Source organism: Acanthisitta chloris, unplaced genomic scaffold (assembly GCF_000695815.1).
Source record: "Acanthisitta chloris isolate BGI_N310 unplaced genomic scaffold, ASM69581v1 scaffold5597, whole genome shotgun sequence".
NCBI classification, from domain to species: domain Eukaryota; kingdom Metazoa; phylum Chordata; class Aves; order Passeriformes; family Acanthisittidae; genus Acanthisitta; species Acanthisitta chloris.
In genome coordinates this window covers 149,107-175,018 of record NW_008683069.1, presented here as the reverse complement: position 1 = coordinate 175,018, position 25,912 = coordinate 149,107, and the positions used below count along the sequence as shown (strand labels likewise).

The window sequence follows — 25,912 nt, the reverse complement described above, 5'->3', positions numbered from 1 at the left end:
TCACCCACTCAGAGTGGCATCAGATTTTTGGCTTTTGTTTCGGTTTTCCTAATCACATCTCTCTTTCCTGATGTCAGGCCTCATGGCAAGCCACATATTTTTTTACCCTTTTTATATTTATTACTCTGCATTTAGCTACATGTAAGGCTGTTAGATAATCTTACCTTAATGAAAGAGCCTGCCTTACCAAAAGGGCCATATGTGACCAGTCCTCATCATTCAGTGTCAGACCTTTTTTTGTACTGCTGTTTTACAGTTCATATACTGGCATACTCAGATGTTAAGTATACAGCTGTACTTATACTTCACATGTAAAGACTCTGTTCAAACATGTGAGTAGGCAGATAAATGCTACTTTACAATTCCATGATCCAATTTCCAATTCAGTAATTACAGCCTACAGTGATTTCCTACACTTCCATTCTAGCTGTAGCTGATTATGTGGTACTAAATCAAATGTCAGATAAAAAGGTTGGTTTTGTCATATCAAGACAGCTACTTTTACCAACTACATAAAAAAACAACAGGAAGTTTGCTTATCACTCTTTTTACACATGATATCGTCAATTGAATAATCTTTTCTTTTTTTTTTAACGGGCTATGTGAACACAATTTCTTTTTACCCTTGGAAGAGATGGAAGCAAATCTATGAATTCACATTATAATACATACACAACATATAGTTACTTATAATAAGTCCCCATTCACCATTTGGTTATAACAGCAACTGTGAAAGTCATAAATGGAACGACAGGGCCACACAATATTAGTACAAAAAATTAAGCAACTCAGCATATTCCAATACCTGCCAAAAAGTTAATTTAAATAAAATCAGCAGCAATTTCTTTTCCCTTTAAAATTTCCATTGTTACTCCCACAGGTGCCAAAGTGCCGAAAACTCATTTGTTAAATGCATAATCTAATGGGCTCCTGAGGACATAAATGGAACGACAGGGCCACACAATATTAGTACAAAAAATTAAGCAACTCAGCATATTCCAATACCTGCCAAAAAGTTAATTTAAATAAAATCAGCAGCAATTTCTTTTCCCTTTAAAATTTCCATTGTTACTCCCACAGGTGCCAAAGTGCCGAAAACTCATTTGTTAAATGCATAATCTAATGGGCTCCTGAGGAAATTTTTCAAACAACCTGCTGATTTAAAATTGTAACAACAACTTTTCCAGTGGTGATTATCATGTTGCCAATAAACTCCCTCATTTTGGATGCTATGGAGGCAATTCTACGCAGCAATTTTAATTTCATGGTTTCCTCAAATTCTGCTTCTCCACAGTCTTCGTCATCCAAATCTTCTTCATACATCAAAGAGTCATCTGGCTCTAATTTTTCTCGTACAGCCTAAAGGAGAAGGAGGGAAAGAAAAACAGAATGCAAAAAAACAGAAAGAGGGAGACACAAAGGAATTTGAAATTAAAAAACCACGCATATATTATTCAACAATGAAGTCTTCTCACAATCTTTGACTATGCCAAGTAGTGAGAGCTAAGAAAGATATACTAATGCTAGAGTTGTACACTGATGGCTTCCACTTCAGATCTGTCTCAAAATAAAAGAAGGTTAAAGGTTGCCTCTGAGAAAGGCTGCAGTCCTCCAACATGTGCAGAACAGGATGTTTGTTCAGTTTTATTTGAAATTTGCTTTGGTTTGGTCAGCATTCTTAGGAAATAAGCATCTTGCTATCTCTTATCTGTGAAAATCCTCTGCTTATAATCTCCAGCAAGACCAAGTCCATTCCTGGTTGATGTTGCTCAACAAACTGACTTTTCAAACCCCTTCCCATGAACCCTTTCTCAAACTTTAAATGAAAAACCTAGAATGGAGTGAGTAGGAGTGATCTGGGACAGGGAAACAAGGACTGAAATAAATGGACAGCTCATTGGTGACTGAAGGGCCATTTGAGAGAGAAAAAATACACTAAGCAGAGGCTTAGGGAGAGAAGGAGAAATGGTGAGATTGACTGATGGTGAAAGAAAAGGTGAAAAAGTGAGCAAGCGAGAAGTAGCGAAAACTTGAGTGCTCTCCAACAATTTAGCAGAGGAAATGAGACCAGTGGCTTAGAACTACACAATGGAAAAAAGAAAAGAAGGAAAAGTGTAAAGATCCCTCATACTTGAGTAGTTTGTTAGGACTTGGCAGTGGTCTTCACCATCAAGTCTCCATCGTATCTTGGAGACCAGAAGACATACAGACTAAATCATCAACCCATGTTGAGAATCTGCAGGATTAGTAAGAGGCCCACACAAAGATACAACTGATGGAAAAATTAGTCATTCACAGAGATGTAGGGACATATTAAAAGAGAAAAAAGTAATAGTTTTGAGCCAGGTTCTCATTTGGTGCAATACAGAATAGGTTATTTGGCACTAATCTAAACTTGCATTAGCTAACACTCTGGCCAAGCAGTATCTCTATGTGTGAAAGTAAGAAAGAGAGACTGTTGGTATTTTTCATCAGAATAGCAGTTTTATATTTATTGGTGACCTTTGGCAGAAAAAAATTCACACCAATGGATCAGATTGCAGTAGGAGCAGATGAACTCTCAGCCTACTTAACCAAACTCTTCTCTACCATTATGTTATGTGGATTCCCAAAGGAGCAAAATACCTTGTGGATGTCTTTGTTTCACCTCTAAGCTTGTTGCCAGCTTTCTCTTACTTTGGAGCATTAACACTGTTGTGAGTGCCCAGGAGAAAAAAATAAAAGCCTGCTTGCTCTCAAGAGTCTCTATTTTACAGACAATGAAATATGGCCAGGCTGATCTGGGAAATCTACCTTTCTCTTGGGTGTATCCAGCTGTTTTACTAGCTATACCCATCTTAAATGGAGTATACGACAGTTTCAATTGCTTTCTTATTGTCACCATTCACAGCTCTCAACATATGAATTATTAGAGCCTTGCACAAAAGAACAGACAGGAGATTGTAGCCCAAACATTGTAGCCATCGTATTTTAAGACATGAGGCACAAAGAAGCATTTTCTCTGTTCACCACTGCTGCTCACATCTGAGCTCCTGTTTAAAGGATAAGAGCTTTCCTATCTAAAGGATAGAAAATATTAAATATTCAGAAAACCATGCTGACAGTAGGGTGAGCAATACATTTTGCCCTTACTTCCGCCACAATGGCTTCAGTGAGAAAGTTAAACAAAGGGCAAAAGTTATAATCATGTCTGCTTGTGTTGTAATTACTAGATTAACCTGCTCCTCATCTAGTCCCTTTGGGTCTAATCCTGCCCCTTGTGGACTGGCTATAGTGCCCTGAGCTTAACATGAACAGTGAAATCTTCAGTTCGTATCCAAACAAAGAGAATGAGTGAGAGTGATGGACATTTAAAGTTTATGAAATGGCAAACATGCTATACATGGGCCTATGTGGAGACCCTTGTTTCTTCACCTAGTGCTTTCAGTTTGCTGAATATAATATGCATTAAAATGTGGAATTACTTACAAAATATACAGGAATCATTTCAAAATAAACAAGTTCTTTCATGAGAGGCTGTCAAGATTCACATCTCTATAAATACTATGAATCTATTTGAACATGAAGTCAGGATTCGTATATTTATTACACCTTAAAATTACTGATAGAGCACTTAATTATACATAGGCAGGAACAGGAAATTGGAGTCTGAAGAGTCACAAAAGAAAATAATAAAATCTTTCATAAGCAGAAGCAGAAAATATTTTTATGCGGTAAATGAACATAAAAATATTTTAAGTATAAATTGCAGGAAAACACACAATACCTTCAAACAATAAAATAAAAAGGAGGACACAGAAGTAAAAAAACCACATAAAAACAACCCAATGAAAGGTGGGACTTAATATCCTCTTCTCTCTCTACCTGCCTTCCTAACCTCAGGTGATCAATGTCCAATTTCACACTTTGATCTCCTCAAAATGGGTCTTTCTATCATGATAATTAGAACTGTAATTTTTTAACTTTACCAGGCTAATCACTTTTGCTTCATTGATCTGAAGAACATTTAGCTTACATTTTGCCTTAAGGATTGAGTACTAATAATCTAGTACTGACACGTATGACACAGCACACCCATGAAGAAGCACTAGGGAAGAGGATATTTCACTGGATCAGGATATAACTGAAGCTGAGAAGGAGATTACAGTCCAGAATTTCCACGGACTGAGGCTTATACAATTCAAGCATAGCTAAAAGATTTCAAATTGATGAGTTACCAAAGAAGCTAACTTTCATTGTTTTTCCACTTTATAGCTAGATATGAAAACATGAATTCCAAGTTCAACAAGAAAAGTTAGGACATTACAAACACTCACAGGAAGTGCAGAACAATCTACTTCTGGTGTTGCTAAAAACTTCAGCATTCTGAACCTTGGCATATAGCAAACTGATTTCCCAAATTTTCCTTCTAAAACTGCAGAAGTTCTTCAACTGCTCTCCTCATTTTAAGATTAGCTAGCAAATGGGCTCATCAACAACAACCATAATCTGCAGTCCCAGAAGCTCTTTCAGAACAGATGCATGATGTTTTGCAACTTTTCAGCACAGCCAGAATTACCAATGATATGGCTGTGCAAGGATCGTCTGGTTTCAGATACGAAGGCTTTGCATCAGCATGGTCCCTGTAAGAGGTGGGTTAGATTCCTCATCAATTTTTTCCCTGTCTGCAAGTTCATTGAATACTATAGTCCTTACCCTTTATATTCTGTGTCATTCATGACCCAGTTGATGATGATTTCAACAAAAATATTGCGACAGTTAAACAACTACAGAGTTGATATTTTTGTGTGTATAAAAACCTATCTGTTTGTAATTCAGTACCCTAGATGAAAGGCCATGTTCCTTTCCTGAAGTAGCTGAAAGACCATGCTCTAGTGTATGTCAAAAAGACAAACTTTGGATTCCACCACTCTCATATTCACTGCCCGCCAACTGGATTATCTGGGCTGGCTTTCCAGTTTCTCACATTGAGCACTTCAAATTGCTGAAGGCAGGCAAACAGTGAATGGTTTTTACATCCAACATGGTGATAATGTGCTTGTTGTTTTAACACTTTCTGATGATTAAATAGCCATACAAGTACATGCTCATCACAGAACACCATTACTCCAGTCAGACTGTTTTGCAAAGCTCTTTTTACTATGTGGATTAGTCTAAAGCTACAAACTCATGCTACATAGGCTACAGTTAGAAAAATACTTTTACTTCCATAATAAATTACCTATTATGCAATTACAGGATCCCTGTGGATGCTGATTAAATCAAATAAACTTCTACATTCAAGGAGTACAGAGCATTTGTGAAGCCATAAACATGTGTTTCCATGACCTTTGCTCTGTAGAGCAGGGCCCCAGGACTTTTTATAAACAAACTAAATGCAGTTTAGGTTTTTCAGCAATCACGTGGAAGTCCCGGGAGTATTTATTGTACAACACTTTTTTAAACTGCCAAATTGAGATAGAGAACAGGCAGCGAAACAGTACAGCTCCTGTGGCAGCTATGGCAGCTACTATTGTGGCCAGGGCCAGAATGTCCATTAGCTACTTTGGGGGCTGCTTTTTCAACATCCAACTTTTAAATGTTTCATCTGGTACAGTATAAACACTACTGCATAGAGATATTCTCTAGTCCCAGAGATGTATTTACTAACAGGAAGCCTTAACTCCAACCTAAAACCCATTCTTGCTTCAGAACACTGTGTACCTACATTTAGTGGTATTGTGTCTCTAAACACAAATTTGCTCATTTATTGACTTTTCGATGCTAGAGGGGACATGAACGAGACCTTTCAAAAATTCAAATAATGACAGTAACAAAATTTGACTAACCAGAACTATTACAACTAAGAATATTCAAGTCTCAGAACGGATACAACTCCCATCCCTGCGAATGCATTGCATTAATTATCAGCACCTTTTAAGTATGCACTGCTAAGCTTACAAGAATAAGTTCTCATGAGAGTTCAGGTGCTTCTTCCTCACAGTTGGATCTTAAATGGTGCAAAAATCGCCTCTTTGTAGTATTTTGACATTTCTTCCCAGCTAGAACCACAAAACAAAGAGAAAGGAATGTGTAAAAGAAAGCTAAGCCTGAGAAAAACATGTAGTTATGTAAAGTTCACCAAACCTTACCCAAACAGCTACATGTACACAGGTTTGGAAGCAGGGCAGAGTCATACTCAGTGGAACACCATGTTCTTTATTGCTGGTGATTCCAGAGAGGTGCTTTCATGATCTAGATTAGCTTGAAGGTGCATAGTCTGTCTTGCAGAAAAGACAGGTGTGCCCACTTTGCAAGGGAATGAGAGCAAGCAGGTCACAATGCAAAGCTCACGGTCTGACCTTCTTCTGACAATGTTAATCAATATTCACAAGAACCTCTCTAGCTATAGCATCCCAGACCTCAGCACAGACTTCTAATTCCTGTTGCTGATAGCCACACCAGTTTCTTTAAAGTGGGTTGGATTGTGTACCCTGAGGCACATACTCACAGCACCCTTCTGACACTGCTACTGTAAAACCTTGATCCTTTAATTAAGATATGACTTCCTATAACTATTTCTTTACCTCTACTCAGAGATCCCATTTTTATTTCATACCTGTGATAGAGTAGCACAGATCCAATTAGACATTTTTATAAGTTTGTGGACTTTCATCTCATTTAAAATTTAAAAAAAACCCCCATACTGAATGGCTTACTTTAGGAATTATGTGAGATAAGCTATTTGATTCTAATATGTCATCAGAACAATAGAAATAGACTTGCTCTTTCCTCTTATACTGTTTTAGTCCAATTACTTCCATAGTAAATAAGCTGATGCATTAAACCTATCATAACACAGTATCTGAGAATCAGAGAATTTAAGGGCTGGAATGGACCTTACAGCTCATCTAGTCCCAACCCTCCCTGCCATGGGCAGGGACACCTCCTCACTAGATCAGGTTGCTCAAGGCCTCATCCAACCTGGCCCTGAACACTGCCAGGGTTGGGGCAGCCACCACATCCCTGGGCAACCTGTTCCAATGTCTCACCATCCTTATAGTACAAAACCTTTTCCCAATATCTAACCTAAACTTCCCTTCCTTCAGTTTGAACCCATTACCCCTTGTCCTATCATTGCAGTCTCCAACAAAGAGTCTCTCTCCTGCTCCCTTGTAGGCCCTCCAGATATTGAAAAGTTGCTATGCGATCTTCCTGCAGTCTTCTCTTCTCTAGGCTGAACAGCCCCAACATGATTGAATTCCTATTTTTATGCTTGCTTTAGAACCCCTTTTTTTTTTTCCAAAAGAGTTCTTCAATCTTTATCTTTAGATATGAGATAGTTACAGCAGTAAGAAGAATTAATTACCTATCTGCTTTTAGGAGCAGGACATACGTATGTTCACATAGAAAAAGTAATCAAAATAACATAATATTCTTTAGACAGACCCAGCTGTGAGCACAACAGCTGGAAAACAAATTTGGCTGCTAGTTCTTTCACCATCAAAGAACTGCAAGCCCTTAATGTGATAAAAATGATCGTAGTTTTAACCTACAGTCAATATAAACCATGTCAAGGTAATCATTTATAGAATTTCTAATTTTTCAAGAAAGAGTAGAAGAATTCCATAGTTTTTCTGAAAGCACTAGCATGTGAGAAGCGGATGTCCCTGCTTTTCCTGCCATGGAATTGATTCAAATATTTCTACATAAACAATTCCCACATAGCAATCAACTTGATCCCTATAGCAATGGAGCTGCTTCACAAGATTATCTTCTTTAAGTTTATCGTGCCTGTGTACATGGGGTGCTCAAAGGGACCTCAGATGGGTCTACAGAAGGTCTACAGAAAGTCTACAGAAAGTCTACAGAAACTCATACACGTGGTGGTGTGAGTGGAGGGAGGGCTGTGGATTGCCCTTCAAGGAAGATCCTCCTAAATGAGCTGAACTAATCAAGCATGAGACAATGCAATGAGCATTTTGGTAGGTGTGACATTTATGAGATAGAGGCATTTTAGAATTTAAACATTTTATTTTAATAATTTATATTACTTAACTGAATCACTGAAATGAAAAATCCTAAATTAACTTTGTCATATAGATCTTGGTGAAAACTTTTATCACTGATACATCTCAAGTGTGCTGTAGCTTGGGGTAAAGTCTTACACAGTATCAGAAAAATTTGTCAGTGATGTACTGTCAAAATAACTTCCAGTGTGTTTGCAGTGTTTTATAGTAATGAATGAAACACATATACCTTCACAGTAAAATCTCCTGTGGGAGTCACTCACTACAAAAAAAAGGATCATCTATTACTGGAAGTACATAAGGACAGAAGCATTCAGAGATTCAGAAGAAATGAAAAATAAATTAATAAAGACAAGAACAGTTTTGAATCAGGATAACAGGAAGGCAACTCATTAAATCCTGTATACAATAGATATTGTACTGAGAGGGCCAAAGAATATTTCACTTCCCAGTGTATCCATCACACCTGAGCAAAATCCAAGTGATTACAGCACATGACTCACTTGGTCAATATGGAAATACATTTTCACATCTTGACTTCAAAAAGCTGTCAGGCATGTAAACCAAATGCAAAAGAGAGGGGAACTCACAGGTAGAGTCTGGTGGTTTGGCCTGAGATGATTGAACACATTTTTCTAGTGAAAAGGAAATAGGAAGAATTGGGCTATGACTACAAGGCACAAGTCAGTAGAAACTCTAAATAAGCTATTGCAGGTATGTGAAGCTGCACAGCACCCATATGGAGTAATTCCTGGCCCAAGAAATATACACATTGTACCATTATGCATCTTGCTAAGAAGGACCATAAAAAGGCCAACCATGGTGCCATGGTTATTTGCAATACTGCCTCAGCTCATACCAAAGTGGCTTGGGTACTTCTCCAGTACCACCCTGAAGAGCCACAGATTATGTGGATGAACAGGAGAATGGTACATCTAACCTACAAAAGGACCCAACATTACTTGTCTTCATCTTGCAGTCCAGCCTTTAAAGAACGATGGTTTTTTTTCTCCCAGACTATCAGAGAAACAAATGTTAGAGAAGGAAACAATGTATTGAAGCAAAAGAGCAGAACTAAAAGGTTTATAATGTAGCTATGAATACATGTACAATCTGAATTAGACATTTTCTAACCACCAGAAAAACAAAATCACAGAACAGGGTAGACAGTATGAAGAAAAAGTGCCCCCCTTTCAAGATGGTGCTTCCTACTTTCCAGAGGGCATTGTGTGATACAGCTGCTTGTAATAGCAGCAGACTGAATTCTGTGAGCCAAGAGATTCCTTCTTGTACTGTTATTCATCACTTAGGCTGTCCAAAGGCAATAGTATTCCAGGATCTTCATCTCCTAGTTAACAACTCTGTATCTCAAAATTTGGAATGGAGGACTGTTGGTTATCCAAGTGAAGAGCTGCCACAAGAAGAATTGCATCATGTCATGTTTCTCACCAAAACAGGACAGGTGCATGCTAAAGTTCCAAGCCAAGCAGGCTAACTGCACTATGTAACATTATGTTGCTGAGCCTGCTGTAGTGTAATTACGTATTTGTGTTAAGACTTATTCAAAGACATGTGCATCAAACCAAGAAGCTAATGTAACTTGTAAACTTTTGACCCTTGTTAAGATGAGATGCATTAGAATTGTTACTGAGGGAGGCAGCTGGGTAAGGTCTGGCAAACTTCACCACTACAAGCATCACAAGCAAAGAGATAAGGGAGCCTCATCTACTGTTTTTAAACCACAGAAATAAGGTGTTAAATTCTACTTCCACCATGTTCAAAGCACACTAAGACCAAGTTGGTTTGGACCAGTTATCCAGAGGTTAGAACCAAAGAAATATTTATAACCAACCAGAACAGGTAAGCCAGTGCTACATATAGATGACAATGAGAAGAAAAAAGATGAGAAATAAAATAGGTGTCATTGGCAAGATAAAAGAAGCCAGAAAGTTCCAACCCTCTCTAAGAAGTTCTTTTTCCACAATATTTCCCACAGTAGTCATAATTTGCTATCTCCGAAGAGAAGCAAATATTGAAGGAGAAAAAGTTGCATATAAGAAGATGTTTCAAGAAACTAGGGCCAAAGGGTCCCACATCAATGACAGCTAATCCAATTCAGGTGAATGTCTGATACTGGTAAAATCAAATTAAATTAAGATAAACACGAAACAATAAATCATCTTAGGAGGAAGATATCCATCACAGGCTTGAAGAAAAATGGGATGATCATCTAGACAAGGTCATCAGCACCACTCTAAACAGCTCAAAAAAGATCCCTGCATCTGTAGGCAAGAAAAATGGCAAGTGCTAGCAACTACAAAGACTGGGACGCTGGAACTTTCTGAGAGCTGTGCTCTAAGCTGAACAGATTATCCATATTACACAGGACATCCAGATAGGTGATAGGCTAGTAGAATTGTTCAACCAAAAATCTCTCAACCTAATAATGAATGTCATAATATTATCACTTAAGACCTTGCCTGAAATGCTGAGGCACTCATATTCCTTGTAGCTCAAAAGAATATTGCAGAACTACAGCTAGTTCAGTAAACAAAAAGTAATGAAAACAACAAAAGAAATTGAAAAACAGAACCTTTAAAAGGACGAACAAGGAAGATAATAAATACATATATACCATCTCACTCTGTTTTATAACATGTAATACAACAGACCTTCCATAAAATTAAAGAGTGTTAAATTTAAAATAAAATCAGCGAGCACTTATTAAATTGTGGAAGTCCTTGCTTCATGATGCCACAGAAGCCAAGAAATTAATGAGGTTTTAAAAGGGCCCGGGTAATTGTATGTTTAACAAGATTATCTAGAGTAGCTATAATTATAAACAACTTTTTTTTTTGGAAGGGATTTGAAACCACATGTTTTAGGATCGAAGTCACTAGGAGACATCAAGATAAACTATAATGTTGGAGATAGGAGGAAAAGAATACTAGTCTAAATAGGCAATTTCTAGGCTATAAAGTTCTTGGACAAGGCATAGGACGTGTGCAGTTCTCAGAGGGTCTGTTCTGTCCTGTGTGTATTGCAGTTACACTTGGAAACCTGGATCAAATGAGAGCTCTCAAGGTACTACATGCCAAATATAGGCATAGGACAAGTAGCCTTGATACTGTTTAGAAAGACAAAGCTAGGAAACAGAGCATTTTTACTGCTTCTGTGCGTCAAGGGACTCAGAAGCTGAGAGACAGATGAAGTAATAGACCTGAGAACACAAAACAAGTTTGTGGCCGAAGTGAGAATCATGCTGGTCCTCCTGATTCTCGTCCCGTAATTTGACTCCAGGCCAAGCACTTCTCACATTCTTCTCAAACTTTATTTTTAAAAAATTTCCTCTTTTTCTTTTTTTGTTTTTTTTTTTGTCTCCCTGCCTTTTTTTCCCTTTTTGGGATCTCAAACAAATCTCTGCCTTCTGCAGAAAAGAGGAGGGATGAAGGCTCTGTGATCTGTGATCAAGCTTGCCTCAGATTATGGGACAAAGTACAGACTCAGTGGTCCCATTTGCTTTCTAGAAGATTGTGGATGAGAAACATGCTTGAATGGGCAAAGCTGCAAGTGCCATGGGAGAAAGTTGCATTGAAGACTACAACGGTGTTTTTTTCAATTAAGATCAATACCTCTTCTAAAGTTGAAGTTGTGCAGTTGCAGAAGGATTTTCCTCCCTGCCACTGTCACTTAAAACATTATGCAATTCATCCACAGTCTCCAGAAAAAGCTACTTCCTTTCTAATACCTATCAGACTGTATATACTGTATCTGCATTTTGGCACATAAACCACCATCTGCATCAAATCAAATATGTCGTACTTTCAGCTGCAGCTGGGAGTTAACTGTTCTTTCTTATTTCTTCCACCTTCTACACCTTGAGACTGGCATTGTGCTTTTCAGCGTTTGCAATCTGGGCCTGTCTCCAGCTGAATTCACCTGCTTTAAATTTTCTAAGCCCTAATAAAAAAGGCCTGCAGACACGTTTGCTCCAAGTGTGCAACCATTTAGGGGTGGTAATGAGTTGGACTGCAGCCTGGTATCTGGCAGACCTTCCTACTTCATGACTCACTGTTAATTAAAACCACACTCTTTGCTTATTCCTGGGATAGCGTTACTCACAAATAATTGAGAGACTCACTGCCTTATAGCCTCCTCACCCAGATCTGTTCTGTAGAATACACTTTTCTGATGGAGATCTGTTTCCCTTAAAGTTGCATGCAGCATAATGAAGAAAGACATCCATTTTTCAATGAATCCTTGTTGTCCTTAATTTGGATTCTGATACTTTTTCCTGTTTTGAATTGCATCTCAATCCACGAGCAATCTGATCCATTAGACTCTATGGCTCGTCTCTGGAGGCTACTGCCATGCCGAAATACTGCACACAACTGAATATCACAAACTTTTCAACTTCAGGCATTTTTGCAGCATGTCCATATATCAACTTAAGTCTGATGGGTTCACACAGACCTTTGAAAAGGTTGATTTTAGCAGTATTAAATCAATTATTTAACAGGCCTTCCTATACAGAAATTTTGGAAGGAGCAGGTAGATTAACCTTTCTTTTTTAATTAAGCCTATTTCAATAATATTTCACTCTCCCCCAAAGCAAAAGGGTCTGAGAATCATTTAATGTAAACAGTTTAATGCAAAAAAGTAAAGCTGCAAAATACTCTGCTTTTGCCAGGAAGTCACAGTGCTGATTTCTTGATTTATAGAACCACCTGTGGCTAGGCATCTAGGAACCTGAAAAGTTACCTCTCTTACGGCTCTTCTAAGCCTGTTCAACTCAGCTGATGAATTCTTAACAAAATCTCATACCACAGATCTCTGATGGCTGGTAGCAGGGACTCTTGGCAATAGTTCTTCAACTCCAGAATTGGCTACAGGGCTGGTCTAACAAACCCAGGACTCTTTCTCTTGGAGGCACAGTACCAAGCTCAACATTTTTCCTAAAGCATTTGTCTGTAGGACAGTTGTTGCTGCAGCTCAATTTGGGTTTTCTAATTGAGTGGAGTTATAGCATCAGTAATGAGCTGCACCAACGCACTGCCACAGGCATCAGTCACCTAATGCAGAATTCAAAGAACTGGTCACTTACTAAGTCTTCCCTTTTCCAGTGTACTCTACCAAGGAAGAACTGAAAATCATGTGAAACCTATACAGTTTGGGATCATTTTAGATCATGCCAATATTCTTTCAAATTCAAACACTCAGCTGCATGCTCTGCATATGCATTAGGTTCCTTACAGTCAGTCCTGCCAAATATATATTCCTAGCAGATTCAGCTGCTTCTGTCCCCCCCCAACTAGCAGAAATTATTTCAGGATGTTATGAGCAGACACCTAGAAAGAGAAAACTGGAATTTGGAAAAACATGTTTAATAGGTATTTAATTTTCCACTCCCCAATTCATTCAATCTTTAAAAAACAAGCACATTACTCTGACGCAGGCTCATCATTTCAGCTGTGAAGATTAGAATTTCTTAAAGCATTTGGGATCACCTCACATAACAGAAACTATTATCCCTTTTTAAAATAAAAATGCCTGTGATAGAGCTTTAGGTGTCACTAAATCTAAACACACCTGCTGTGTTCATGAAATATTCTGTAATACATATAGTTTACAAAACATATATAACATTAACTGGGTTTTGATGTGAAGAAGTAAAATATATATTTACATATATTTCTATTTTCCCAGTATAAAAATTTCTTTGCAGTCAGAGTTTTCTGCTCCTCCACACTCTTCCTTTGTGAAATAGTCTGGGTTTTTTAGTTGCATTGGTGGATTGCCTTGAGATAGTCAGTCTAGGACCAGCCCAATATAAAGCTACACTCTGTGCCATGTAATTAGTGTTTGTTAGTTCAGTTTTCCCCTTGCATTGACTTGTGAATCCTGCCTGGAAGCCAGCACCCATCCTCTCCAGGAGACTGAGCTCCCTTAGACCCAGACTCCAGGATCAGGCTCACCTTCGATGCAAAGAAAAAGTGAATATCTAAACATAATCATCATATAGGTTCAGAGGAATCTAAGCAGGCTCTTCTATTTTTCTTCTGAATTTCTGACATTAGATTACTCCTGTTTTATGCAAGTGCATGCTTTCTTTCTGGGAGATCAAGGGCTTCAGAGAAGTCTGTTACAGTTCACTTTGGTAAAATGAAACTCTTTAAAGAGGAGGGTTGAACACAAACCATGCTAATAAGCCACACTTCTTAATACTTCAGACATCTCCCCTTCTGGGTACAGCCCAAGGTTCTAGCCTGCTGCTAAATCCATTTTGCACAGCTCCACTGATAAAGCAGATTTAAAGCTGATAAAACCAGGTTCCAGCAGACACAGCAAAACCTTTCATGTGCTCATCAGACCAAACCCTACATACCCTCCAATGTGTAGTTAAAAAGCTGCAACCTTCAGGCAATCCCCAGCTGCCAGGAGAGTCCGTAAGAATTCCAACTGCAACCGAGTATAAAGCACAGTTCTGATACTGATCTCTCATGTGCTAGAAACCTGACCAGCTTCTGGCACTGCCACAATCCAGACAACATGCCAACATGCAGAGAGTCCTCTTTTTACTTTATATAGTGGCACCAAAATGGGCAACTGATCCCCCTAAATATTTCATCCACTTCAAAGTGCAATTTCTATTTGAAATGAGCAAGTTGCAACTGTCTCCCCTAAAAAGAGAGTCTTGAGAATAAAGAAAAAAACATTCTACCCATACATAAAAGAAGACAGAAAATGAGACCCAAGGCATGCTAGACAGTCTGATAAAAAACATGTTAAGATTAGTAGTAGGAATTTGTCTTCATCCTGGGCTAAATTCCCACTGTGGCTTTTTATATTATAAAATTGTTTTTCTGTGGATTTTTCTGCATTTAGTATCTCTGCTACTCTTCCTCCCACTAGTAAAACATACAGTAAACACATTAACACTTTCAGCTAAGTCGTTCTCCAAAATCATCCTGAAGCTCACTCAGTATGACCACAGTTTTAGACAACTCCTTCCATGAACTTAATACAGTCTCGCTTCCCTTCTCTTAAGAGTAAACGAACTTAATACACTCTCTCTTCCCTTCTCTTAAGAGCAATTTGAGATAATCACTCAGATGCTGCTGTTATTCTTGGGTAACAAATTTGGATATAGGGATAAGCACTGTATGTATAGTACTGTATGTAGCAAAACAACCTTGTCAGACTTAACCAGCAGCTCTGGTGGAGATCAACTTGTGATCAACTGTCATGATCATTTCTTAACTCAAAATTATTTGGAAAATCCACTTTTCATGTTCTGCTTTTTCTCAAGATAATAACTTTAGCTTTTCCATTTTAAAACCAATTGTTCAGTTTCCTGAAAGTAAGTTCACTTCTTTACCTACCCAGTCCTCATGAAAGCATTTCAGAACACATCTCAGACAGGAATGTCAAAGCTCACTATTAGCAAAAAGCCATACAGATAGAAATTTGTATTTGATACCATTTCCTCATTTTCAAATTGCATGTTGCATTGTGCTGCGTCCTCGGTTACTGGCTTCTGAAACATGTTGCGGCAGATGAGCCATACTGTCAGACTAGCAATGAACATCCCAATATCTGGTACAAATAGTCTGATCACGTTCCCAGCATCTGCTCCTTTCACACTGTATGGAATGAAAAAAAAAAAAAACAACAAAAAGAATCAAAGAAACATTTGTTATTTCTAATGACATTTTCAACTGGAACAGAGAGCTAGCTCAAGGCAAAGAGAAAGAAACCCAAACCCCCAGTAATAAGAAAGTTTTGCAGTACAGGAAATACAATATGACCAAGGAACTCTAGACAGACAGATACTTTTGCTTTCCAGAAGTACTGAACAAGTGATTATTCAGTGGGAGCTCACATACTTGTATATTAGTGATACTTAGCATTTTAATTAACCCAATTCTGAATCAGTTTTGTGGAGAGCAATGCAGAAAAAACATTTAAATTCATCAAGAAAGATTTCAGCTGAGTACTTAGAAGATCCATGCATATGAAGCACAGTCTCTTTACCAGAATCCCTTGCAAAGGCAACAGCATCCAGGTCCACCAAGAACAAGGATGTTTACTATGATAAGATAGCATTCATGTCTCTCCTAAACATGCTCTAATCCTAATTCCTGGCACACAGAGGAATAACCAGAAAGCGTTATATATTTTATTTTGTTAACTGTTAATACATTTTATTTGACCAGACTACCTTAATACCTTTTGGGGTATTTAAATGCAAATATTTAAATGCTAATTAATGTGTTTGATCTCTGCCAAGAAAATCTTTCTTCTCCTCTGAAAGATTTGTAAGGAATGATTTATGTAGGAAAAGAATTGCACTGCTTCATTGTGCAGATTTAATCGTTTATACTATGAAATATGACTTTATGGATTTGGATGTGGTGTCTAAACTTGGTTCGTTGTTAAAATGGAGAGCCCAGTTCAGGTTTAGTGGCACAATAACAGTTTATTAAGCTGCTGCATTGACATACTGAACTTTAACTATTAGTAAGAGGATGTGATCTTAACTATTGGAAAATTAAAAGTTAGCACATTTTAAATATGCAGCTCCAATTTTAATTAATTTATTTTTTTAATAGGGCTTTATGTCTGTAATCAGTTCTGAGGACAGGAGAGGCATCTGTATAACTCCTTGGGCATAGGTGAGTGCTCTAGACTAGCTCTTCATAGCCTGAACTGGTAAAAAACAGGTTGTTTGATCGATGCAAAAGAAGAGATCAGCTCTGATCTTTCTTCATTGTAACACTAGCAGCTTTGAAGCCTGAAAAACAGTATCTGTAAAGGAGTTACCTGCAACTGCTGCAATTAACGGTACACATAGAGCATCAAAACAGTCTCTAATGTGATTACAATACAACCACTGTAAGGAACCTTGTTGATCTGCTCATATGTCCAAGATCAAATCCAACATTTTCATTACTGCTGCTGTGTATCTTGCAAAATAGCTTATGTTCAAAGTAGGAATAAGGTAACTGATCAGAAATCTGGCTTTAATGTTTGTTTCAACTGCTTAACTCCAAATGGTCATGTTCTATGTGGCAGCTAAGTAGCTTGAAAATATTTTGCTGATGGCTTTCAGCTCTACTGAAGCAGAGGAAAAAAGTTAAGTAATTGAAAGGCTTGTAAAAGAGTTAGATGGCAAAGTTTTTGCTGGCTTTCTTGCATGTTTCTTATGCCACTGCTACATGCTGTAGAGTCAACTGGCCTATGACAGCATAGCTGACCTGGTTGAGATTACAGGAAATACAGGCTTGACATGAGTCCCCATTCATTCTGCAGTACCATGGCTCTTACTGTTACTGAAGATTAGCTAGCCAGGGCTGCACTCTCTCCTTTGGCAGAAAACAGTAAAAAGTACATGCTTAACGAACCTAATTCCCAAAAATAGTGTGCACAGGTTTCACAATACCATTAATGAACTAGTTTCAATCATCCTGATCACTATGCTGAAACCTGCCTATCAAAGTGGTTTTACTAAATATCTGGCACAAAATCTGAATTCTTGATTCTGAAGTTCTACACATGCATTTTTTAGAAAGAACTGAAATACACCCTGAATCTAGTATTAATTAATATAAGAACAGTATAAATTTTCTAGTCTCATAATGTATCAGATTACTTCTATGTAATACTTCTGTAAGTGATTTTTTTCTGTACACAGATCTGGAGTTGCATCGAAAATTAATTCTGCATTACTTCAGAGGTCCTCCAGATTCAACCACTCACGTTCAAACAAATTAAAAGCTGGTAGCTTTCAAGTACCAGTGCTTCTTAGTTGCACCAGGCTCTCCTCCCTCACACTGTACTCCCATGGAGCCACTCTGGGTCTTCTTTCCTGTATCCTGCTCCCCAGAAAAAGGAGAGTCCCCTGTGGGAGCCCTGCCTCTAGTGCAGCTCACATCTCTTTCCAAACCAAGTGTTTCTAATCTTTCAAAAGAAATCATTTAGCACGTTGTGAAAGATGTAATGTACAGTTCAGACTAGCAATAGAGAGCCTGAACAGTGATACTTAACCACAGAGCAGGCAAAAATTCTGCACATGAATAGTTTGTTCACCAAAAACAGTCACAAATGTATGCTGTCCCCATTTCCCCATGAAAACAAATTGACCTCAGTGTGATAATTAAAAAGGAAACAAAAGGAAATAGAGACATGTATATTCTTCTGTAAAGCAGAATAATAAACTGCTTCATTCAACCCCAAGCAATTTTCTCCCTAGATTCTCACAGCAAAAGCTAAAACAAAAACCAGTTATTCCCACTTGTTATCTCTGGCAGTACAAAAAAAGAATAGTAAATACTGCAATCATTCCGTAAACATTTCTCACTTTATTTGCGCATTCACACATGGTCATATTTTGCAGTTGATAACAGTCTATGCATTGTGCTCTTTGCTCCAAAAGAGGCTTTTGAACTCTGAAGTTAAAACAGAAGAACAGGAAACCTATTCAGGAGATCTCCTAGATCTTCTTTTCAATCCCCTGCAAGAATCATAGTGTACAATGAATTGGTCATAGCCCTTCATCAACAACTGGTAAAGCATAGTTTTTTCACCTACACTAAATCATTTACCTACAGGGCAGCTTTAATTGTAATAGACATCACTGACTGAAGCTTATAACTTAGCCAGAAACATACTCTGAAATGTAATTACAGTAAATGGCATCTTTAGAATGATTTTCCACATTTTGCCTTCTTTCTTACAGGATGCAGAAGAAAACAGGGCACCTCGCTTCCCCACTCCAAAAAAAAAAAAAGTATAGTGGTTTGAAGTGGTTTTCTTTCACCTTCCCTTGACCAAGCAAATCTAATTGCACACCATTTTTTTAATACAAGGGACAACTACAGTTAGGGTATGTAACAAAAGTACATTTTGGGGGACAAAAGGAATTTTATGAGTTTTGCATCAATATGTGATATTGTTTTATCATATCAACAGACTCCTAATACAGAAGTTTACAATCTGTGTTCCCCTACTGTTTTCAGCTGTACACATTAAATTTAGTACTTTAGAAAGTGATCATCCTAATTTTCTGTGTTTATAGAGAATTTTTCTAGAACAGCACAACCCTGGTCCATTCCTGAAGTTCATTGGTGCTAAAGAAACTAAGCAAAATTTCCCACTTTATCTGCATTGAGAATAGTTAGCTGTGGACATACAGGTTAAAACTGTTCTCTTACTTCATGTACACTCCCTAGCAGTCAAACAAAAAACCCAAATACCAGCATAATTTAAACATTACATTATTTCTTGGTGCTCTAGAAATATGCATTTGAGTTTCCTCAAAATAAAAATTTCATTTTTTTGCCTTTCTAGAATAACCATTTCTCACAAGTTAGAATTATTCATCTCCTACTGAATGCACAAAGCTTTGGTGAAAAGTGAAGTGTTAATACTGCCATACCTGGCCTGATTTCATTTCTTTAGAATGGCAGACACGTTAACCTCCTCTTTATTTCAGGTTTAAGAATAAAACCAGAAAAGCAGCAGAGCTATTAGAATCCAAACTGCAATGGCTTCAAATACAAAAAAAGAGTAAAATATATAGCAATGTATATGTAAAACATCAAGCACAATATATAAAATACTCCACATATAGAATGAAAAACATCGATCTTCAAACTCGAAATATTTATATCTTTTTTTACAAATAAACAAAAAATGGGAAAAAACAACTAGTCTTTCTTAAACAGAACTCTAATTCAGCATCAGCAATATGCCACAAAGTTAAGCTTATGTTAGACAATAAATCAAAAAATGCTTCCAGATTAAAGAACTGTAAGAAGCTTGATTTTATATCGAATACCAGCTAAACAAAGTATTTTAAAGGTTATTTTTCTTAGTTTTAAAAACTTATCAAAAGTCTTATTCACTTTTCATACATGCATACATCTTTTTTCTCCTTTCAGGGGTTTTATAGAGTGTCTGCTTACTTTCTAATTGATCTAATATAACAAAAAAAGTTTACACTGTATTAACAGTTTATAGGTGATAAACTAAGGAAAAGATGCATAGACACTAATAGTTTCTATTCATCTTGTTTGGTCATTGCAAAACATCTGATATTTCTAATTGGACCTAATATTTCAGAGTAATTTATGCACTACTGTAGGCTTCATCTGCAACTGTAATCACTTGGACTGGAGGCAAAACAGACCCAAGAATCATAAGACAGGACCCCTGGAAACACGCTACAGGCAGTATTACACAGGTGCTACACAGCACTGCAAAAAATTTATTTTTTTATCATTAGTAGCCTCTCTGTGATCCAAAACCAGTGGAAACTTTGAGGGTACCAAAGGCTACTAACCAGATGCCCTTAGAGATGTGCTTGCTGATCCTTGCTCTTGGAAGTGGGTCTTGGGGATGGTTGCAGCTGGAAACAAATTAAAGAGGCTCCTTGTCTTCTCTCAGTTTGAACTAAGAATGAAATGTCTGCCTCTGTACATACTCTGCTGGGAAACTGACACTTATCTGGGTCTGTAGATTGCAGACCTGGTCTGAGCCACAACCAGCACTTCACTAACACAGGACACTCAGAGTCTATATTCATGCTGCCAAGACTTGTCCCTGCTGGTTCAAAAGACAAGTTAGCTATGATGTTGGCTCACACGGCAACCTTGACATGTCATTCAGGGCAAACCTGTGCCACAGATAAAGTATATGAGTTGCTGAGCTCTCGTAGTAGAGTAAAGTAGGTCTGCCTTTAGTCCTTTCCTTATCTCATGCTTACTCACAAATTGAAAATAAATTATGTTACAAAAATAAAATTCAAGCTTAGTAGTATTAATATCCACAATGCTGTGCATGTTCACCCTTACTCCTGCACTGCCTTATTGTGACTGTCCTCTCGGTTTATGTTTTACCCAAAATACCTTAAGTGGAGCTTTCAGAGAATATTGGTCATGCAAAATATATGTGTGGGAGGAAGAGGGAAGCAAAAATGCATAGAAAACTACTTACAAAAATATTTAGCATGCACTGACCTACCCAACATACAAGTTCAAAGGGCTCCTAAAGTATTTGTAAAATCTTAATCACTGCTTACAAACTGTGTCTGCATGGATTTGAAAACCAAAAGTACACTTCACTTTTTTTAGGAAATATACCTGAATTGCAAAAGTGCTTAACCACGTATTAACCAAACATTTGCTTTCCAAACTCTGCTATGGAGAGAGAGAGCAGCTATTTGAAACTAAATGTACATTGCCAAGATTTTGATGCCTTCTTACTTGCATAAAACATTCAACATTAAGAAATTATGGATACATGCAATATGCAAAATATTTGTTCATGACAATTTTTTTCTTTTTTTAAAGCACCCACTGTTTCATTTTGTTCATTAATCTTTTAAGGGCAAATTCCAGCTTGCCCAGGGCAGCATGCAGAAGACATGAAATTTAGCAGGGATTTAGCAGCTATCACGCAACGCACTCCGTTGTACTTATGCCAGACTCGTGACAGCACAACATCCAGCTCGCTTTGCCTGTGTCCCACAGCTACAAACGTGGAGCAGGACTGATGTTGGACAGCCAAGAGGAAGTGAGCACAATCCCCTCCACACCCATGATGTTGTGCGTGCCAGCCCCAACGCACAGTAGTGGAAATGACAAGCCTATCCACAGCACAAATTATTTCAGGTCAAAATGGGAATGTGACACCAGATGAAGGCAGAGCCAAAGTGAGCAGAAGAGACCTAAGGACACCTCAGCTATAAGTTTATTTTGGTCTTAAATCCTCAAAAAGGCTTTCCATTGCAACTATGCACACTTCTCACATGCCTCTCACTTATGCACACATTGTATAGGGACTTGGCTAAAATACCAATTCAGTATTCACTGATCAACACAAAACATTCCCAGTTAAATCTTTCCATAATGCTCATAAATACTTGGTGACTGACAGCAAAGTGTTTACATAAAGACATACAGATATCCATATGTTCCACAATATTCCTGACTAAAAGAAAGCGCTGAAAAGCCTGAAGCAGGCTGACATTCACTGATTATATCAAAACATATTTGCTCCCTCTCTCTGCAGCTTTCACTGGTTAGAGTGCGAACAGATCATCATTTCACTCCACTTTTCATTTCATTCCATAGCCAGCATACAACATAATCACAGAAAGTAAAAGACAGGTCTAGGTTTTCCAGTCAGCTGCAGACAAGGAGGGAATCATATTTCCCTCAATTACAGCATGTGACATTGTAAATTACAGTCAATTTACAAAGCTGGATTATCCTCAATACAGAGGAAAGGCACACAGACACTAGGAAATGCCATGGTTCAAGCTGGAGCACCCACTGTACTTCAGTGTTGCACAGGTGACCCCTCCATCCCCCAAGATCCATTTCAAAATCAAAATCATCCAAATGCCACATTTGCAGTGATGGGACCATTCACCAAGACCCTCAATTCTTCCACATGGAACAGCTCTCAGCCTACCCTGCCTACTCTGGACATGACCATCTTTTTCTTCACAGTGTCAAGCATCAAGTGGGACAGGACAGAAGGTATGTCTCCTCAGCCACCAGTTGATTTCCATTAAAACTGGCCAAAAGAAACATCCTAATTTACCTTTGGTGCACTTCGTTCAATTCTACAGCATCAAGTCAAAAAAGAAGAGCAGTAGAAATCAGTGGCAAACTAAATGTCCCAATGCCATGAGATGTCACATCTCATTTTTCTGTAAATGGAACCTGTTATACAATCCATGAGTGGCAAGCACCCCACATACATGTGTGAGGGGAGAGAAGCATTTCCCTGCACTGGTTGATGCTATCTGCTCAATGTCTGGATATTCAGCTATCAAAGACCCTTCTCAGGTGTAGGAGACAAAAGTGGTACTATTTTGCCAGTATGGGAGACTCTTACCTTGGCTAAGCAGTGCAAAACCCCGGATTGCTCAGATCCAAATTGGGCCAAAAGGAGCTTAAGCCAAGTGCTCACACTTCTACCTCCAGGCTGGATGGGTGCCCAGTGTCAGCACACTGCAGCAAGCTGGTCAGACCCAGCACAGGGTATGTTCATAATACACTAGCCACAAGCTTCCTAGCATTTCATGTGCCAGTTTCTATTTGGAGTTCTCACGTGATTTATTCATGAACAAAACCCAACAAAAACAAAATAAAACACAAAGCCAAACTGTTAAGCATGCATCCTACAGAGTTTTTGGATACTAATTGCAATGCTGATTGCTCTCCAGATTAAAACAACTGGCTCACATGCTGCTGCTGGTGGGTTTACCACTGTACTGCTCCCAGCTACCACTGTACTGCAGGAGTGTGGGCTGTGCCAAGAAAAACACTGACAACAGTCTCACAACTCAAGTGCTCAAACAAAGCAGGCCATAAAATACCTTCTATCAGATGTTCGTTTCCTTTGAATCCCTAGGTTAAATGGCATGAGAAAAGTTAGCTGAAATTAATTTAGCTGAAAAGAAAATAAGCACAAGAGGTGGTAGGAAACGAGCAACCTGAAAACTTAACACAAACAGTTGAATAAATAAAATTCCTCCTGAATGGAGACGACTTCTGAAAGGGCCTTATGCCAATGCTGAGACAGCCCAGACCATCAGATCAATATGACACAAAGACAGGCTTCAGAGGCATAAGGATTCTGCATGGAAATTGTCCAACTGCAGAGAAAATTTCTCCTTACTTGCTGTTAGCAATGAGAACATATCTGAGGTACCAAATCTAATTGTAACAATGAAGTCTCAGTTAAAGACAGCTCTGTCATCAGCTCCTTCCTCCTGTTCCATGATACTCCTTTACTTGTCATAGTATCTATTAGTCTGTGGGTACCTAAGTGACATGAGGTTGCTCTTCTATTTGCAAAGTACTTAGACTACTGTAGCATGCCGTTAGAATTGGCATAGAGTGGCACAGTTTTCAGCTTTTGGTTTCAATGTGGTATAAATGAATTTTTTTTTGTGTTAAATTCTATTTCAAGCTTCATTCCCTTTTAATCTCATTGGGTTGCTGACTGCACATATGCTGCAGTTGTTAGCAGAAAGTAAATTTACCTATTTGATTTACATCCCTGTGCCTCATGATCTCTTATTTGCCTCCCTGGTTTTATCTAAGGCTCACCTGTGCGCATTATTAAGCCTTTTTGTTTGCTTAACCACCGGTGTCACATAAAAAAAGATTAAAAGCTGCCATCCTGGGATTTGGGAATTCTGTCATAAATGTACAGCCAGTATAACACCCCCATGGCAGAGGCTGACAGAGAAGTATCAGAATTAAAACAGGCATACTGTGCTCTGCCAATGTTTGCTAGATTGAATGACCCCCCCTTTCACAGTTCTCTGTCTTGAAAATCTAAGACAAAGAGAAGAGACGTGACGAGACGAGACGAGACGAGACGAGACGAGAAGAGAAGAGAAGAGAAGAGAAGAGAAGAGAAGAGAGAAGAGAAGAGTTTAGTTGGAAGGCTCCTACAACGATCTTCTCGTCCAACTGCCTGACCACTTCAGAGCTGACTGGAAGTAAAAGCATGTTATTAAGGGCATTGTCTAAATGCCTCTGACAGGCTGTCAAGGCCAAAATCCTCAAATGCTCCTTACAGGACATTCCTTTGAGCCCTTTCACCAGCTTTGTTGCCCTCCTCTGGACACATTCAAGGACCTTAACACTCAAATTATGGAGCCCAGAACTGCACACAATGCTCAAGATGAGGCTGCATCAACACTGACTACAGGGGGAAATAGTAGGTGCGCCACAGTCTCTTTTTTTTTTCCTAAAAGAAATGATTTTAATTATTGTCATCTTCCTGCCATAGACTATGATTCTATCTACCTTAGAGAGAATCCATATATTTGATTTCAGACCTATGGCCAAACACACTAAGAGGAATCCTCTTTTTACTCACTAATGAAAACTGTCCTCACATGGTCATATTATTAATACTCCATATTAAACTGAAAGGGCAATCAATGTTTTGCAAACATGAATAAAACTGAAGCTGCTAAGTTAGAGCCTGAAGTGTTCCTAATGAGTGAGGAATGGGAACGACATAAAAAGCCTCCCTGCTCCTACTATTGGAATCATACTGATTGTTTCTGCAAAACACCAAGATTACCAGAGGAAGTCCTAGAGTGGAGACAGGACCAAAGGAGCAGCTGGAGCTGAAGATCTGGCCCAATTTTTCAAAGTAATGTGGCAGCATATGTGTTATTTCTGACTCAGCAACTGCTCTCCAGAGCTCCTCTTCAAGCACCTTCACCTAGAATACAGACTTGAAGAAAGCTGATACAGTGTGTAAAAAAATCATAATGACACTGCGATTGACAAAGCTGTATCTCAGCTCACATGGATTCCTACAGCACCATTTCCCCCCAAAACAAGGTATAACAAAAACAATGAAAAGAGACTGACTAGGAGGATGTTTCAGAGACTTCATTAAAATTAATAGAGATCTCTGTCTCTCAAAGTTTTTTGGTCTCTTGGATAGTAAAGACCAGGAGGATAAAGTTCTTTGCTCACTCCTTTTGCCACGGAAAGAGAGAGCCAGATGATCAGCTGATACCAATTATAAATTATTGGTCAAGATTACAGAAGGAAATGAAATATGGAGGCAGACTGATCCAATTTCTAGCAGCACTGAACCGGAGCAGATGTGAGCATCAAGTCCTGCATCTTTTCTTTCCTCCCACATATCTTTTTCTCCTCTGAATGGTAGCCCATGAAGGGAAATCTTGGCTTCTCAGTAAGTTCCCATAATTCATCTAGGTTTCACAATAACAGTGAATAATAATATCCTTTGCATTCTGACAGTGCGCAGAGGCCACAAGAGTTCCCAGTGAACTGGGAGTGTTAACCTTCGCTCCACCGTTCTCATCATATCCATATCCATACAGGAAAGAA

The 25,912-nt window shown here is 38.4% G+C and overlaps 1 protein-coding gene across 1 annotated transcript in view; it reads right to left on the bottom strand.

Annotated features, from left to right (window-relative positions):
• Positions 1–973: 973 nt before the first annotated feature.
• Positions 974–25,912, bottom strand: part of LOC103806091 (piezo-type mechanosensitive ion channel component 2-like) — a gene marked incomplete at its 5' end in the record, with an annotated part of 37,618 nt that continues 12,679 nt past the window's right edge. The window contains 2 exons of the mRNA XM_009078766.1: positions 974–1,359; positions 15,490–15,652. Coding sequence (XP_009077014.1) covers positions 1,144–1,359; positions 15,490–15,652 — 379 coding nt within the window. The remainder of the gene's footprint in view (positions 1,360–15,489; positions 15,653–25,912) is intronic.